Source organism: Apteryx rowi, unplaced genomic scaffold (genome assembly GCF_003343035.1).
Source record: "Apteryx rowi isolate R43461 unplaced genomic scaffold, aptRow1 scaffold_408, whole genome shotgun sequence".
In the NCBI taxonomy this organism is placed as follows: Eukaryota; Metazoa; Chordata; class Aves; order Apterygiformes; family Apterygidae; genus Apteryx; species Apteryx rowi.
The window spans coordinates 708,702-726,290 of NW_020450606.1; the positions used below are offsets into that span (position 1 = coordinate 708,702).

Below are 17,589 nucleotides of genomic sequence, written 5' to 3' on the forward strand. Positions count from 1 at the left end.
GATATATACTTCTCTCATTTTAAGGCAGAAAGTTAGACTTAAAGAACTTTGTTTCGTCATATAGGTTCATGTAATCATGATTTACAAAATATATTTAAATGCTAGTTAATTGATTCCTTTTTTTAAGATGTATGTAAATATTTCATGTTCTGAGAAAGTTAAACTCCCTTGCCTAGCATTTGCATACATATATATATGTATAGTACTTTCTGTTATTTAGTGCTTACATTACAGGAAACCTTTTTTTAAAATACAACTTCAGGAAGAAGAAAAGGGACAATTGCAAAGACTAACTTCAGCTTATAGAGAAGAGATGCCAGAGAGACAGTGGGATTCTCTACAGAAGAAGTCTGAGCATAGACTCTGAAATTCAGTTATAGGGGACTTTGTCTCTTAAATACAGAGGACTAGTTTCCATAGGGTATAGTTTCCAGTGCTTAGGAAAGAGGCAAAGGCTATAAAGGCTTTTAAAAATGAAAGGTTAGCAAATAGCATCTATTAGCTGGATAAAAATGCAGTAAAGTTGCAGCGAAACAAGTCAGGGAGGGCCAAACTAACAGCTGACTGTTTTCTTTCCTTTTTGCTGCTCTGGAACTTGGGGTTTCGCCCCTTGCTGAGTGCGGGACGTGCAGCCCGACCCTGGGGGAGAGCAGGCGGGCTTTCTGTCCGCTTGCCGAGGATGCAGCAGCTCGGAGCGGGGGGGCTCCAGGGAGAGAGGGCTGCGGGGAGAGGAAGTGAAATTGCTTCTTCAATTCGCAGCAAATTGTCCACGTAGAGTCAGGTGAGGTAGCTGAGGCAATCCAAGCGAGCTGGGGTCAGTGAATAATAGCTCTTCTCTGTTCTGTTTTCATCCTGCTCATTTTTTTCAAGCTGTATTCTTACGTGTGTGTTTGCTTGTTTTCTGTACTTTTTTGGCTTGCCTGTGAAGATCCTGCTCCTCTAGGTACTCTGTCTACTTTACCAGATTAGCACTTCCTCAGTTTTTTCTGTGGTGTTTTGATAAGACTAGAAACATCACATCCCTGTTCATTTCCCTTTTCTCCATAAAGTATACCCTTTCTCTCCCTTCAGCTTGTTCCCCAGGAATTTCCATAAGTCTGTTATTTAGTCATGTCAGTCTTGAAAACAGAAGGAAGTTCCCATGATTGTAAAAATGTACTGCAGAGAGCAGTTCGCCATTTAAGAAATATTTAGACTGTTTCCTGAGGTCTGCTGGTCCTCGTTGCCCCCAGGACTGTCAGTGGCAGGTTGAGCCTTGTTGGTTTGTTTTTTTGTTTGTTCTGTTTTGGGTGAGTGCATAAGTACACTGAGCTCTCTACCCGTCTCTGCACCTGCTCTGCTGTCTCCTGATACATAGCTTATTAGGAAAGAAGAGGAGAAAATTTTCTGGTCAGTTATTTCTTTTGGGGCTTTCCATTTGCTTAACCAAATGGTGAGCATCTCGCTGGTACTCTCATACCTCGTGACCCTAATCTCCTATGGATGGAAGACTACATCATCAGTATTGTATTATGGTCTCTCTTCTTTGTATGGGAGATGCCTCTMCCTATAGTGTTTTATGGTTTTCAAACATGGCCTGCATACAAAAATGGCAGATTGTCTGCTACTCATGCAAGACATTATAGTAACCTTAAAAAAAAAAAAAATTTAAAATGTTTAGGTTTTACCTCAGACTCCAGAAGATACTTCTTATGGAAACTCCTGCTTTTTCTTTAAAAAAAAAAAAAAATCTGACTTTTATGCAAGCTTTTCTAGCTATGCTATGCCTAAATTGCTCAGGCATATTTTCTTGTGCAATTTGGTCTGTGAAATTTGTAAATAATGGAAAGATGTTTTTATCGAATTGATCAGAATGTATGATGTTTTAAAGCTCTAGTAATAATTCTAGAAGTAAATGATTGTTGTTAGTTTTAAGGATTTTAACTTGTTAGTTTTAAGGTTTTATAATCTTTCTTTGAAAAATGCGGCAGAATGCAGTTTCATATGCAAAGCTGAATATCATAAGAAAAGTCTTTTCTGTCCCCTACTAGATTATGAAAAAATAGATTTTCTTGTTTGTCAGAATCTGGCTGTTAAAAGTTGACCTTTAAGTATGTGATAAAAGTATGTGATAAAGAAGCTGGTTGTATTTTCTTTAACATAGTCAACAAGTTTTACTCCATCTTCAAGTTCCAGATTTCTTCTGAAAGTATAATACATTATTTAAACAAAAATTATTGTATATGTTTGAAATAACTTTGTCTGAATGGTGTACACTGGAAATATATTAGTCTTTCTTCCTGAAAGAAGTCAAATGATTGTCACTTGTATTATTGTGGAGTAGCTATAAGTGACTGAAATATGGTATTTTGAGAATGACTGCTGCTTAAGGATATTTACTACTTTTTAATGATTTACTAAGAATCCACTAATCTGTAGTAACTAAATTTATTAAGTGCTGATGCCCAATAYTAAAGGAATTATTTTTTAAAAAACAGAAATCTGTTATGTGTATATTTTTCTGTAGTACCTATAAGTTTCACAAGTGTCTTGGCTAAATGTATGAGACTTTGCCTTAAGTCTTTTAAATTTATGTTTAATGCTAAATTTATGTTATATAAAAATAATCTTTAAATCATCATTCAAACTGATAGAAAAAACTTTGTCTTACTTGGGCTCCTCTCATGTGACAGTGTGAAGAAATGTTCAGGGTTAGCTGGATTTTGAACTACCTTGTGTCCGTTTCTGTAAGTGTTTTAACAGCTAATGCTTTTAACTAACACAGAAGTCACCGGGTGTATTTCTGGTCCTTGGCAGCTGTGCGGTGCTCAGAGCAGCGCTCAGCAGTACGCGCGGCTGCCTTTCTGTCCCCTGGGCACCAAGGGCTCCTTGCTCACCAGACAGCCACAGTCACAGCTCTGTCGGAAAACACGGCAGCGCAGTGCGTGGGTCACAGGAGCGTGCGGCACCTCCTGCCCCCTCGCAGGCCCTTTGCTTACGGCTGCAGCGAGGCAGTGCCGGGTCCTCACTCCTGTCCCTGCAAATAACTGCTGGCTAGTCTGTGAAAGCTGAAAAGAAAGCTCAATAAACAGCAAAGAAAGCCTTCGCCCTAACAACCCACCGCCTTGAGCAGCTTGAGCCTTCACACAGGAGGTCATATGATTGACATATTTCTCCCCTAAAGAAAGCACACGCAATTCAGTTTTTCAGTTCTCTGTATCTTTAAGCTGTGTGAAAGCAGGTTTTAGCCAGCTGTAATGCGATGAGACTAGCCAGTTGGACTGCTGCTATCATCTCACTCTGCAATTTGTGAACTCTGAGAGCTAAAGAAAATAAGGACGGGCATCTGTGGTGTTTATGGAAGAATTAAGTCTGATTTTTTTTTTTAAACAGTATTGCTTATATTAGAGTACCAGCAAAGTGCATGTAAGACACACATGGCATGTGATATTCAACAGATCTATGGATTGCTCATATACTTGTAAGCAGCTGGAAGTAATTGTGAACTCTTAGTACTCACATTTTAGCAGCTGTTGAGAATTATTTGAAGTATATCCTGAGTGTGGGGGTCCTTTTAAACTTTTAAAGTTGTTTCCTCAATTGGTCTAGAAATTTAAGACTGGCATTAGTTGTGGTTTTGTGCATTTTACTTTTTTTTTTTTCCTCTCTTCTCTGATAGTTTCATACACAGCTCTAAGTCATACTGTCATTTGCTGTTAGACTGCTCCATCTTAGATTTTGCAGGGGGGTTGGAGGGGGGCAATGTCAACAAAACTGTGCCATTGCACTGTCTGTTATTTTGGAAATAAAACAATTTAGTTGAATATTTTATGAAAGGGAGGGTAGGTGAAATCTAGATAGTTTTTTTTTTTCCTCATAATTTTCCTTTAAAGATCTTTGAAAATGGGACTACAGGAGTAACTGCGATAGATGGTCTAAGAAGCTATTGTGAGATTGCTGCTCCCTAAATATTAACATTTTATAATCGGATAAAGCTAAACATTCAGGTTTTTACTCTGTATCGTAATACATGACTTTATTTTAATTAGTCAATATTCTCTTTTCAGGACATCTCTAYCTTTAAATTTAAGTGTCTTAAGTTGCCTCCACAGCTTGCTTTCCCATGTGATAGAGTTCAACCCTGAATCCTGAATTTAATGAAGTATGTAAGAGAAGGCACTTGAAAGCTGTATCCTAATTCATAGCAACAATCTTTCCACTCTTCATCACAAGCAGTTACTTTTGTCTTGTTTCTGTAAAGAGATAGACTTGTGACTTTCTTTCCAGGTTAGTAAATCTGCTCTGAAATAAAGCGTCATTTTCCTTTTTCTTCCTATTTCTGGGTGGCAACAAAGATTAAAAAACATAATGGACATGTTTTGCATATGAAAACATGGTCATATTTCAGTACCATTTTGAGAATCAAAGGCTTTGTTTATGTGCTAAAATATTAGCATAGCTGGAAACAATAAAATCAGCTGGCACTGGAATCTCTAGGGTTTGCAAAAACCTATATATATATGTGTGTGTGTGTGTGTATATATATATATATATTTTTTTTTTGGTTGACATCTGAGTTCAGTGCCTTTGCTTCAGCTCAAGGATCTTTGCAGCCATTCATAATGTATAAACCCAACCCTTCAATAGAAGACTAGGGGGGAAAAAAAAGAAAGGAAAGATAAATGTGACAGGTCAGAATGGACCTATCTGCACATATTTTAATTAGATAATCATTAAATGTAATAGTTGCCTCTAATCTGTATCTATTAGAACAATCACCTTGGTTGTAGGTTGTTATGTAACGTAAATTGGTGACATTATCTTGATAGTTAAATCGTTTGCATATCATATCATTTACTTAATTCAGGAGACGTTAACCCATTTATCCTGATATAACCAGAGTTTGTCAACACAGTCTCAGAGTGGTTTGGCATAGTTCAGTCTGCTCCAAAGGCTACAGCTGGAATTAAGACCTGCATAATATAGGTCATGTTTGATTTCTGTCCTCTTCAGATTTGTAGGATGTTCACAGTACTTGCAATGTGCTGACAGAGCCCTGTGTGGGAAATTTATACCATAGGTTTGCATGCAACCTGGTAGTATCTCATTCAGTATGGTCATGGCTTGGCTTATACTTCAGAATTAAACTAACCAGTGAAGAGGAGTATGGGATGTCTAGCCTCCCAAAACTAGAAATACCAAAAATAGTGTTTCRCTCTGAAAATTTTAAACTGAGCTTCCACATTGCTAAAGATAGATCTAATGCTGTAGATTATATTATTGATAGCTGTGTCATCTGAATCTTAAAAATATCTTAATAAATAAATCTTAATAAATGTATTTTGGTATAATTATGTCCTTTTTTAAACATTTCAGAAGATTCTGTATTCATGTATTCTTCTAGGATTTTTTGTTTTCGCTCATATATATGTTATGAAAGATGTGCTTCTCTTCTGGAGTTTTGGGAATTGCTGAAGCTATTATGTGTGGCTCATGGAGGTTCTTGTCACTGATTTTATTAGCACTTTTAAAAGGTTGAGGTGGGAGGGAGAAATGAATGTAAGTTCAAAAAATGTTAAAGCATAAATTCTAGAATTAAGTACTGTTGAATGTCTAGTACAACTCATCTGAAGGACTTATTTCCTCAAAAGCCCAAAACCCTGTGATTTACATATGAGCCCTTTATGTCCATCCCAAAGAAATGTCAGGACGAACATGGAAGTCACTTAAGGTCAAACAGTATGCTTCAAGTGATTTTTTTTCCCAGTACATTAAGAACTAGTACCCAGAGGGTATATGGTGAAACAGTAGGTTCCGCTAGGTTCCACTGATGCTGTATTTCAGTGTAGCTTATAAAAATGTGCTTCATGATATTTTTCTGTACCTTATCTGTATTTTCTTGTTGTTGAAATGGAAGGGGGCCGAGGGGGCATAAGGACTCTTGAAAATATTGTTGGTAAGCCAAGTATCGTGATTAAACATGAATATGTCAGATAAGGTAATAGGAAGTGTAAGAAGATATGCTGCCTTTTCCCCCCAGTGTGTCTTTAACATTATGACCCATGAATTTGTCAAGTGAAACAACACAGTCTTCTTTGCATATCACTTGAACTGAGAGCTTGCTTTGAAGAAGATAAGCAGACTGTGTTGCCCAGAAGAAATAATGATGCTAATTTATCTTTGCCTGTCCACCTAGACATAGCAGTGTGCATCAGTGTTGAAAAGGAAATAGAAAAATAACTGAGCCATAGCTTGCCACCTATTCAATGCCACAATATCATTAATGGCATATAGGGTTCTTAGAAATATGATGCTCCATCACCATCAGAAGTGTTGAAGCATCAAGGATGTGAAACTCTATATAAAGTTGTTTGGTAAATATTTTAACTATCGATATTTATGTTCTGGGCCTGGAAAAAAATTTTTCAAAAATTTTGCTAAGTTTCTTGAGGGGAAGGGATGACAGAATGTTTATCCTTTAACACCAGGTTAACATCAGGTTCTGGCATAGCTTGCCAGAAGTAAAAGTTAGCCTTTTCAAAAGACAAATCAGGTGTCTTGCAATAGGTAATTGATTAATAGTTTAGTTACTCAAATTCAGGTTCTTCAAAAAGGCTCTTTTCTCTCATTTTTTACATCTGGTTAYTGTCATCTTGTCTCTTTTCTTAGGATTTCATTGCCTTAGTTACTTTAGGTAGTATAATGTTAAGTTGGATATATGAAAAGACCTTCCAAACAGAATAGATTTTAAGCATGTATACCTTAGCTTCAAGGATTCCAATTTGTTTTAGCTTATGATCTTTTACTTATATATTTTACTTCTGGTATCTGTTTTTTGCTTTTAGTACGTGCATGTCTAGGAATCTGTAGTATATTGTGTGCGAGTCTTTTTCTTTATAAATTATGAATGGAAGGTTTTTGTTGCTGAATGGAGACATTCATGTGTAAAGGATGTTTGACTGGCGCATAGTATGTTTGGAATACTTACTGATCTACAAGTGAATTGCAGTGGAACATTTCTCTTTGTCAGAGAGATAAAAGCATTCCACAGCATGGTGAGTCAAAAAGGGGTTCACAGTGCCAGCTATGGAGCTGCAGCTGTGAGTCTGCCATAGCGGCTGGGGACTGTAGGAAGGCAGGGTGACGGACCCCTCTGGACAGCAGTGCCCATTGGATAAGAAAGATAAGATCAATAACAATAAAATATTTCCATGGTGCTATTATGTTTTACCAAATTTCATATTAAACTAATAAGTTGCAGAGGTTTTCTATGATGCAGATAAGTGGTTTGAAGAATAATGAACGTCTTCCTATTTCATGTATGTGTCTTGCCAGAGAGATGATGGTAGAAAAGTTGTTTATTTTCTATGCAAATTGTAAATTATTTTTCTGTTTGAAGAAAGATTGTAAGTATCCTTGTTCATTAGTGTAGTGTTTTTTCTGTAATTGCCAAGTTTTCTGCCATTCTGTTTGGAGTGTGTTTAAAATAATGTCTTAACTGTGTTCTTAAAAATACATTGTGTTATTGGCAAAACTCTCAACCTGAAGTAGATGCAGAGAAAAGCATATGGCCTTTGACAAAATGCGTTAGCTAGAAGAGGTAGCTCCTGTCTCTCTGAGGGTGGCAGGAGAGGCACCAAACTGCCACTGAGTATTTCTGTTTGAGCAGAGGTGGTGTGGGGCAGGCAGCAGTCTGCATAAGAAATTGCTGAAAAGATAAGTGCTGCTTTTTGGTGCTCCTGTGTCACAGGATGCTCTTGGTTATTGTTTCCATGTACCTCGTGGAATAGGCCTGCTATAGGTGACTGGGAAGGGTCAAGACCGAGTTTGGCCTCTGTATGCGCAGTTGATTTATGCATGACTTGGCTCCACCATCACTTCCTCTTCCTACCTGCTGCTGCTTGTCTCCTCCCAGAAGGATAGCCATGAAAGAGCTGGTACTGGACTGCTTTCTTAACTGAAGCCACAACAGCTGCATTTGGTATAAGCTAAAACTGCAGGCAAGTGCCTGCTGCCTTTGCTTGGGTTGGGCTCAGTTCAGTTCCTGAGAATCCAGATGAAGTGCAGGAATGTGTGACAGGGTTGCAAAAACGTCATGGAAAATGGATGGCTTTTGGAAGCTTGACTGTCAATCAAAGTCACTAGCGTCACCTAAATAAGCACTTTGCATTATTGTGAATGTAGGAAAAATTACATTTGTCATTTTTCAAAGTGGTTACTTTAAAGGAGAAATGAGTGTTGTATGGGGAAAGTATGTGTGTGTATGTATACAAATGCTCAGAGCAATTTTTGTTCATGGAGTGGGTAATAATGAGAATTACAATACATTTTGAGACTTAACTGGATAAGAATCAGAAGTCAAAGGAATTTTATCAGGACAAGGTAGCCATGCTATTGGTGACTGGATTGTTTGGTTTGTGAATTAACTGAGCTGTAGTCACAGAACTAGCTAGCTTCACAGGGCTCAGTTTTGATCCAGCAGCAGTATGGCAGTGCAGCATGTGTGCTTGCTAGCTCGTGGATCTCTGCTCTGTGATAAACATTACCACTAGCTCCTTTTCTTTCATTTTCTCCATGATGGTATCTCCCTCTTCCTCTCTGCTATAATTTATTATATGCTTCTCATCCCATTATTCCACTTTCTTTGTGTGTGTATATATAAAAAATGATTAGTTCATGTTAGGAGATGCTTAAGTCTGAAACTTATTTCCTCATGATATTGTCTTTCCTTCAGGAAAGGCTCCTTAAAATAATTAGATTGTTACCTCTCACATTATTTGACTTTGTATCCCAAATAAGAAATTGTTTGGACTACAAAGCTACTGTGCCATGGGAAGGATAGGGTATCCAAGATCCCATGGTTGAAATAATTTTTAAAAATATTTTAAATGATGTGCTTTCTAAAATATCTGTACAGTATCTTTAAAATAATATAATACAAAAAGCATTTATTTGCTCATTCTCACTTACTAGCTTCCAAAGGGTTAGTTCTGTCCTTTACACTTTCCAAGCCAATCTGCTCATGTTACATGAACCAAGAAAGGGTAGAGGATATAGTTCTTCCAGGAGCCTGTATGAAATACATTTGAAGTAAATATATGTTGAAAGCCTTTACATTAGATGCGTAAGTAGTTTTGCTGATATAATTCAAAAAATGGTATGTTTTTATTTACACTATTGTGTGGTTGTCCTCTTTTTAAGTCCTTCAATGAAATAGTACGCTTAATGTACTTCTGTTCAGAATCTGTCTGCTTGCCACTTCCGGTTTGATGCTATATCAATCTCTATGTATAGTGTGTGTATATTTATATACAAATAAAAAATAAAATGTTTGGCACTCCTAAGTGTGCACTGTAAGTGTATGAAACTTTGTAAAACTTAGCTCATCTCTCAAAATGAGGTGCTGTTTTTATATGAATGGTTCCCAGCTAATCAGGTGCTGGAGCTACTGTTTTAAATAGGTAGACATATCCATAGCCAAAACAAGAAGCTTGATTATAGTATTTTTTTTCTTTTTTTTAATTTGAAATATTAAAAGAAGCAGAGGAGAATCATAATAGTATGATATTACTCTTACTAGTGTTATTACATATAACTTAAATAATTTTCACTCCTTCTTTCACTCCTTCGTAATTTTCTCAAAAATTTGTTTTGTGTTGAATTTCTTTCATGCGTGGTATATACCCAAAGTGAATTTTTATATTTTACAAAATCTCTTTTGTCCTTTCTCTATTCTGCAAATGCAGAAAGTAAATTCACATTGCAAAACAGCATGATAAAATAGAACTGTGTGGAGAAGGTAGCTTGATTACTGCTGTTTACACTTTTTGATAAAATGAGCAAATGATACAGTTTTTGAAAACTAGCAGTGGAGATAATAAAATAAGGAAAGATAGTGAATTTGGTAAGCTAGCTGTGTAGCAAGGTATAATTAATGCCACAGTTGAGACTATGAGGCATTTAGGTGACTGATATATAATGATTTCAGAAGTATTAGTTAAGTGTAAGTATACCTCTGAGGATCTGGGGATGTCTGAAATTTAGGAGGATTCAAGAAAAGCTTGGACATTGATATTGAAAAGAAGTCATTAGGGGAAAAAAAAGATGAAATGGAGTGCTTTATCCAAGCTCCCTATTCCCTGACATGAAACAAGCTCTTACTAATAGCTTTTTATTGCATAACTTCTAATAGCTTCAACTTTCTTTGAARCTTTCTTTGAACCCAATATAGGAGACAGAATCATGATTTTATTTGGGTGTCAGCACTGAGCATTTTATTTTGTATTTTTATTTTGGGAAGTGTTCTCTAGGTCTTTTGTTATTCTCCATTGTGTGCCTCAAATCTGCTTTTGGATGCAGAGACAGCTTTCCCCCCCCCATGAGTTTAAACTAGTCTTCTGTGTTTCCAGTAAGAGATGGCAAAGTTGGACACTTTCTGACATTTCTGCAAAAGGAGAAGATTTAAAACATGACGTCTGATTCTTGCAGAAATAGGGTAATTGCAACTAAATAATGACAACAAAAGATTCTCCATCAGTTCTAATACTAAGTAAATATAAATATAGAGAGATATACTAACAATATTGAGAGACTTGGTGGAGCTACTAACTATTACTAGCATTTTAAACCTTGTGGCTGTTAATCCTACTCTGATAATGATTAAAAAAGCAGGTACTTAAACCATCTGGCATCATCTGGTCACTGGCATTCGGTCTCCTTCAGGTCTCTCTTGCTAGCACAAGCACGGCTGAACTACTGCGAGGAGCAGTGACCATCGCTTCACAGGCGGTGACTGCTGCTGCCAGTGCGGAGCTCGCTTTGATAGCAGTTCCTCCTTACAGCTCTTCTGTGTCTGTATTCAGTGAGCAGCTGAGTGCTCACGGTTACAGAGTTACGTTTCAAGATAATCGTTTAAGGTTTTTTCCTTGATCTGCATGTTTTATTGTGCATAAGAAATACAAGGGAAAGCACTGAAGAATTAGGAGGATGATAGGTTTGAGTCAGTCACTTAAGCTTCAGCTAAGCAATGCAGATCTGGCTCTAAGTGACCTTACTGATGTTTGCTTAAAGTAGCTTCCTGTTGGTACAAATGACTGAGCTTTGTTGTAGATACCGTGCAGGTAATGTACTGTTCCTTTAGAGATTGCCTTTGTATCCCCGACGCAACCTCTCTTTGCTTTAACAGATTGCCTGCAGAAATGCCTGAAGCTAAGATAGATTGCATCCATGTGCCTCATTTGATCATCTGTCAGTTAGGAAGAGAGAGGCTAGGTCAGACAACAGCATGGGCCCCTTTCTCTATCCTGCATCATGAGGTTTTGGCTGTTGGTGAAAGATGTCCAGGTAGAGAGCTTGGTATCACGGGATGCGTGATAGAGTGTGCAACAGGGTCCTGACCACTTCTGTGACTCCCAGCTTGGCAAGAGGTGGCAGGCGCTGCTGCAAGCGTAGGGTGCAGCGGGGGAGCAGGCTTCTGCACAGCCCCGCCAGAGCGGTGCACACAGCGATGAGCACCCCTGGCTCGAGGTGCTGCTATTGTGTAACAAACAGTGCCATCTCCTGGGGGGAGTCGGGATCAGGCCCCTGTGCCCACACGGCAGGAGCTTTAGTGCCCCCTCCCCTCCCCTCCCCCGCCCCCGGCAAGATTCACTCTGAAAAACAAAATGCCCCAAATCTGAAAGACAGGGCTGATGCGTCTGGTCATGCAAGTCCCCGTCTTGTATCTGTGATGTATCACCGATACTGTCTCTAGAGAAGTGTTTTAAAATACGTTTTGGAGGGGGTTTTTTAAGAATAAAAGTTTATCAACTGCTAAGCAGTACTCCAGGGAAGTAAATCAGCAAAATAATAGTTAAGGGCTTGGTCTGCCTTGGATATTGAAGTCCACTATTATTTTTGTAAATGCACTTTGCAAAATCTAGATAATTGCTTCACCTTTTCTCATAGGAAGCGCAGTGACCTATAGGAAAATGTTAAAAATCCAGAGTAAGGATGATTACTTTGTCTTCTGTTGCTTTTAAGTTTGTATAACTCTTCCTTTGGGGGGTGTCAGAAGGGAGAAATCTTTTCTATCTTAAAATTACCCTATAAATAGTTCCATTTGCAAATTATTCACTGTGGCCCAAAATCTGGGATTGCAGAGTTACTAAAATTATCCTAGCAAATGGAATGTAAGATTCAGCATTTACTGAGAGTCATTAATGGCTGTCAGATCAGTCATCTGAACTCTTTTGGGAGATACCGAGCAAGTTTAGTAACATTAATGGAGTTTTATGGGAGATGCAGCTGACACTGTGGGGGTTTTGTTTCATTTAAAAAAGAGGCGGAGGGGGGAGGGAGGGGACGAAAAGCCAGTAGCAAAAGTATAACCGTAATGAAGGGACTAAGGGAAGAGAAATCTACGCGTTAAAACAAACAAACAAACAAAAAAAAACTATATTACTAAAATAAATTAGAAAAACAAAGTTAATATCCAGAATGACAAGAATTTGTGAACTCTGGATAGAAAGATAGAGTTCAGATATTTTTTTTTTGATTTTTTTTTTTATTGCATCATGATTGACTTCATAGTCTAGATAATTTACCAGCAGTGATGCAATGGAATAGTCATTTCTAAAATGAAGCAACTTTTGCATGTAGATTGTAAATCTATTCTATTCTATATATTAAGCATGCTATAATCAGTACATTTTGTATTCCAGAGAGTCTAATTTTAAAGACTATAGAGTTTGAGGTCTGTGGATACTATAGTACTTAATTGTAAATTAATTTGTAGTTAAAATGGTAATTGAATATGTATTTACTTCTTAAATATTTATGCTAGAGTCATTGTGTGGAATCAGTGCACTACATCGCGCTTAAGAATAGCCTAAATTGTTATGGTGTGTAATCTTTGTTATATAACTATTAGTTAGGACTTTCATCTCTCGCCTCTGAAAGTAATTCAGCCTTGACCCATCTTACAGTGCTGATTCCAAGCTGCTGATTTGAAAGGGGAGGGAGGAGGGGGAGGGAAGGAAGATGTTGAAAGTTTCCATCAATTTGGGGGGGGGGTACTTGAGCATACCTCACACTAAGTACTATATTTGCTTAGATGTAATTTTAACTGGATTAAAACTTTTTTTGTGTCTTTTTGTTTTGTAACTTAGTAAATTACTTCTCCAAGTTTTGAGAGTAAAGTTTGTGTAACAGTTTTTTTGCCTTAAACTAGCCTGAAAAATATTTCCCTAAAATTTTGGAACAACTAAATGTAAACATTCTTATCAGCTGAAGTGATTTGTGAGATACCTTTCACTGTTGCAATGTTGTAACAGAAACAAACTTATGTATTTATTTGATTATTGGTAGTGCTTGCTATTCTTTGTGGCTTTTAATTTTGTTTTTCATAATTACTAGTGCCCTTGAAGTCCTAATTCAAACCATCTGCAGGAGTTGCAGTTTAAGATAGGTGAACAACCCTCCCTGATATCAGACTTTCTAAGATTTTCATGCTATCTTATTACCCAGATTCACTCATTACCTTGGAAAATCCTACTCAAAATATCTAGAAAATATTGTAATAACAGATAAGATAAGTTGGATTTCTTAAATTTTTAATTAGGAAAGGAAAAAAAAGTGCAAAGAAGCTGACACTTAAACTACTCCCTTTTCCATCTAAGTGAGAGTTTCAGTAATGGCATAGAATCCGAGAATACAAGATGGTAACTTAGCATTAAAGTAGACACTGATGACCTTGAATGGGATGATACGTACGTCTTTATTGAATCTCTTATGTCACTGTCTTGTTATCTTGTTCACAGAATGTAGACTAAACAAGTGGCAGTATTTATGGAAAGGCAGATCAGAAAATGTCTATTCTTAATACTGTAAAGTTGTGCAAAATAAAATTATTTTTGGTTAGTAACTGAAAAAGTGAGGTTGGGGGGGTAGATAGCTTCAGGGAAGTCATTTATATTGAATCAAAAATTATTAATAATGGTAACTTGTATAAATAATAGTTGTATCCTAATCAGAACACATGTATATATACCAAAATTATGAATTTTGCCTTAAAGCAGTTTTTAACATCATGTGTGGAAAGCTGCTCAAACAATTTTTTTTCTAAAGTAGTCAGTATCCACTACGGTAGATCATCTTACAATAAATTGTAATTATATGAAATTCATGGTGTTTATTCTTCCTCTAATCAGCTAATAACAGCAATTAAAAAAACCTCACCCTTTAGGAGTATGTATGTATGTATTTATTTATTTTACTAAAACTTAAGATAAAGTTTCCTTAAATAGCTTTTATCAAGCACAATTTAAACTTAACCCTATTTTTATAACTTATGGCATGGGTCTTTTTCCCCTCTAAGATATTTATCAATACCAGTTTGTGATAGACAACAGACAACTTGCACTTAATTTTAAGAAAACATTAACAAGACCTACTGCTTTTGTGACTAATGGTAAGCAGGTATTTTCTGTGGTTAAAACTTGAAGACACTTATTCCAGGTCCCTCAGATCTTGTGCACCAGTGAAATAGTAAGTCTAACTTTCTTCCCATCTTTTCATGTGCAGGCAGAAGGAGAAGACAGCCTTAAAAAGATGCAGCTGATGGAGCTTGCAATTCTGAATGGCACCTACAGAGATGCGAACATCAAATCACGTAAGCATGTTATAATCTTGAGGGTCAGTGCAACAGTGGTATTTGCAGGTTTTGTTTCCCAAAGCTACTTTTTGGCAAATGTACAGTAGTAACTTTGAAGATTGGAAGGCAGTAAAAAACCAGCAGAACAGTAGTTTACAGTTGCAGAGGATCTCCTGGAGATGGGTTTTAACTATCCCCCCCCCCCTTTTTTTTTTTCAAACAGTATGTATGGGTTGAAATATTTACAAACACACAGTTTAATCAAAATTCAACCCTTAAGCCAGATTTTTCTATTTTACAATATTTTTTCTTTAATATATATAAAAGACAATGGACTCCTTTTCAATCTTATTTTTTAGAGATTAATTTGAGAATGTTACAGATGTTCAAAATACTGTGAATACATTTTTCTGTATTATATTTCTTCCTTTCATCTTGCTTGCATGTGTCACCCCAATGTTATGTTTTTCCAATGATTCATCAACTGATTTCACACATGAGTTCACAGAGATCAGTGATGTAATGAGCCATTTTTATGATTTCTTCCATTAGTTTGGTGTGTGAATGCTTTTGCAAACACTTGTATGCACAGTTTTAAATTTGGAAATTAATTATGTACAACTACTAATGAGAGCATATACCTACTACATGTGAGAAATTTTTTTCTCTGATTTTAAATCTAAATCTTGTTGCTGAAAATGTAGTTGCTGATACTCTTCCAAAGTAAATTTTTACTGTAGCTATGATACAGATGTCAAATGTAAGCACAGTCAAAACAGTCTTTTCACTAAGGACCTACTGATATTTGCAAAATTGTTTCTCTATATAGTCACCGTTTCAATGTTGGATAAGTTTAAAGGTTGGAATGCAGTTATGTCAATTTGAGAGTGCTTACACCGGTGTAATTATTCTGATTTGAAAAGAGAAATAAGCAAGGTCTTTTTATCACTACAATGGTTGGTTTTATCTTTCAGCCCTAATCAACACCATAGTGTTTAAAACTAAATCAGTTTTAAACCTATGTTAGTCCTCAATTTAATGCAAATTTATGAGTAAAATAGCTTTCAAATTAGCTTAAATGGATGCAAACTGTTGCATAGAAACTTTTATATTAATTTGAGCAATTTCTTTGTCTGATCTATTCCCACTCGTCTATTGCATCAGTATAAGTAGGGGAGATGGGATTTTTTTCATTTTTCTGACCAGAGGTTTTCACCCTAATACCCACTTTTTGATGAAGAAGACTTTTTCATTTTTGTGTGCTTTGACTTAACTGAAAACCTGAAGATGTAGAAGCCATGGTGGTTTATTTCACTTTTAAAAAGGAAAAGAACAAATTGTTTTTGTTTTTAATTCTACATTAGACCTGAACTTAAAAAAAAAAAAAAAAAAAAAGTCAAAATCTGAAAGTCTTTTCCCCCACATTCCTCTTTTCTGACCACCTGTTAAATCAATGTAGAACAACATTAATGCACAGAAATTTGTAAATTCTAACCCTCTAAGATGGACTATTACCAGCTGATCTACGTTAGTTTTTAAGAAGTTGTTCATATTGGGTGACAACAGGCTTCAAATAGCATTTAATTGAAATGTGCTACCACCATGCAAAAAAAGACAGAAAGAAAGAACAAAAGAAAATTAAAGCCCCTATTTCCTTTAACATAAGCAAGGCCATAGTGAATTTCTAATATGCAAGGAAATGTTTTCTTTTGGGAAATTTGGTACGGAGATCGCTTTTGTGTCTATTTTATTCATCCTATAGTGGGAGAGGAGAGGCATTCTGTTGCCAGGTTATCTTGAACTTCACTGATCCTGGAAATTGGATTTGTCTATATGTTTAAATACAATTTTAAGATATATAAGAACTGTAGAACTCATATGGCAGCTCTGCATAACTGAATGTCTGTGGACTCTGTAGYTGCACTACATTTTATATTCTGTATTTGATTATGACAGTATTTTCCTTGTATCTCCTGCATGCATCTCAGTCTCATGCAGTCTTGATAGCATAAGTGAAGAAATGTGGTCTAAATGGAGCTTTTGTGCTATGTAACCTGTTTGAGAAATCTACCTCACTGTTTTACAATGGCTTTTTTATTTTGCATGTTCATACTTAATCACACTGGAAAATGAAAAGCTGTTTGCATTTGAATGGTGTGCTTTGGCACTGTGTGATCAGCGCATGTACTAATGATTTCCTTTTATTTTTCTTCTTTCCTACTTTTCCCTTTTTTTCCCATTCTTTCCACGTTTTTTACTGCTATCTCTACACTTTCTTCTGAATTTCTTTGCTTACTGTAGCAGCCCTTGCCTTTTCTCTTGCAGCAACAGCCCAGGCTCCAAGGATTATTACTGGGCCTGCGCCTGTTCTCCCACCAGCTGCCCTGCGTACCCCTACGCCAGCTGGCCCTACCATAATGCCTTTGATCAGACAAATACAAACCGCTGTCATGCCAAACGGAACTCCTCACCCGACCGCTGCAATAGTTCCACCAGGACCCGAAGCTGGTTTAATTTACACACCATACGAATACCCCTACACGCTGGCACCAGCTACGTCAATCCTTGAGTATCCTATTGAACCTAGTGGTGTATTAGGTAAGATTTTCATATGCAGATGACCGGAGGTATATCGTATCTGTTTTTATGCTATTTGAAAGATGGAGATCAGGGGACTCAAAAAAAACTTTTGAGACACCAATCTTTCCTCAGCTATATCATAAAATTACCTAGGGAGATTGCTCAAATGGAGTAACTTCTAAACATTGTTAATATGCTTGCATTGTTAAATATGTGCATATAATATATTAATAAGATTACTATAAAGAAAACATTTGTGTGGCACTAGCTGGCAGATACTAGACAAAAAGAAAAACAAWTAGAAATTGACCTCTACTATAATGTACATAATTCGTACTCTCATAAATACCACATTTGTTTGTGCTATCTTAAACATGAACTAATTTCCAGCAGTCTTT

The 17,589-nt window shown here is 36.6% G+C and overlaps 1 protein-coding gene across 12 annotated transcripts in view; it reads left to right on the top strand.

Moving 5' to 3' along the window:
• The window catches only part of QKI (QKI, KH domain containing RNA binding), a 170,516-nt gene that overhangs the window by 139,401 nt on the left and 13,526 nt on the right, over positions 1-17,589 (top strand). For 8 of the 12 annotated variants that reach the window (XM_026075628.1, XM_026075626.1, XM_026075621.1 and 5 more), the window contains 2 exons: positions 14,542-14,629; positions 16,913-17,209. In XM_026075628.1, coding sequence (XP_025931413.1) covers positions 14,542-14,629; positions 16,913-17,209 — 385 coding nt within the window. The remainder of the gene's footprint in view (positions 1-14,541; positions 14,630-16,912; positions 17,210-17,589) is intronic. The other 4 variants (XM_026075622.1, XM_026075630.1, XM_026075624.1 and 1 more) reach the window with 2 other exon arrangements.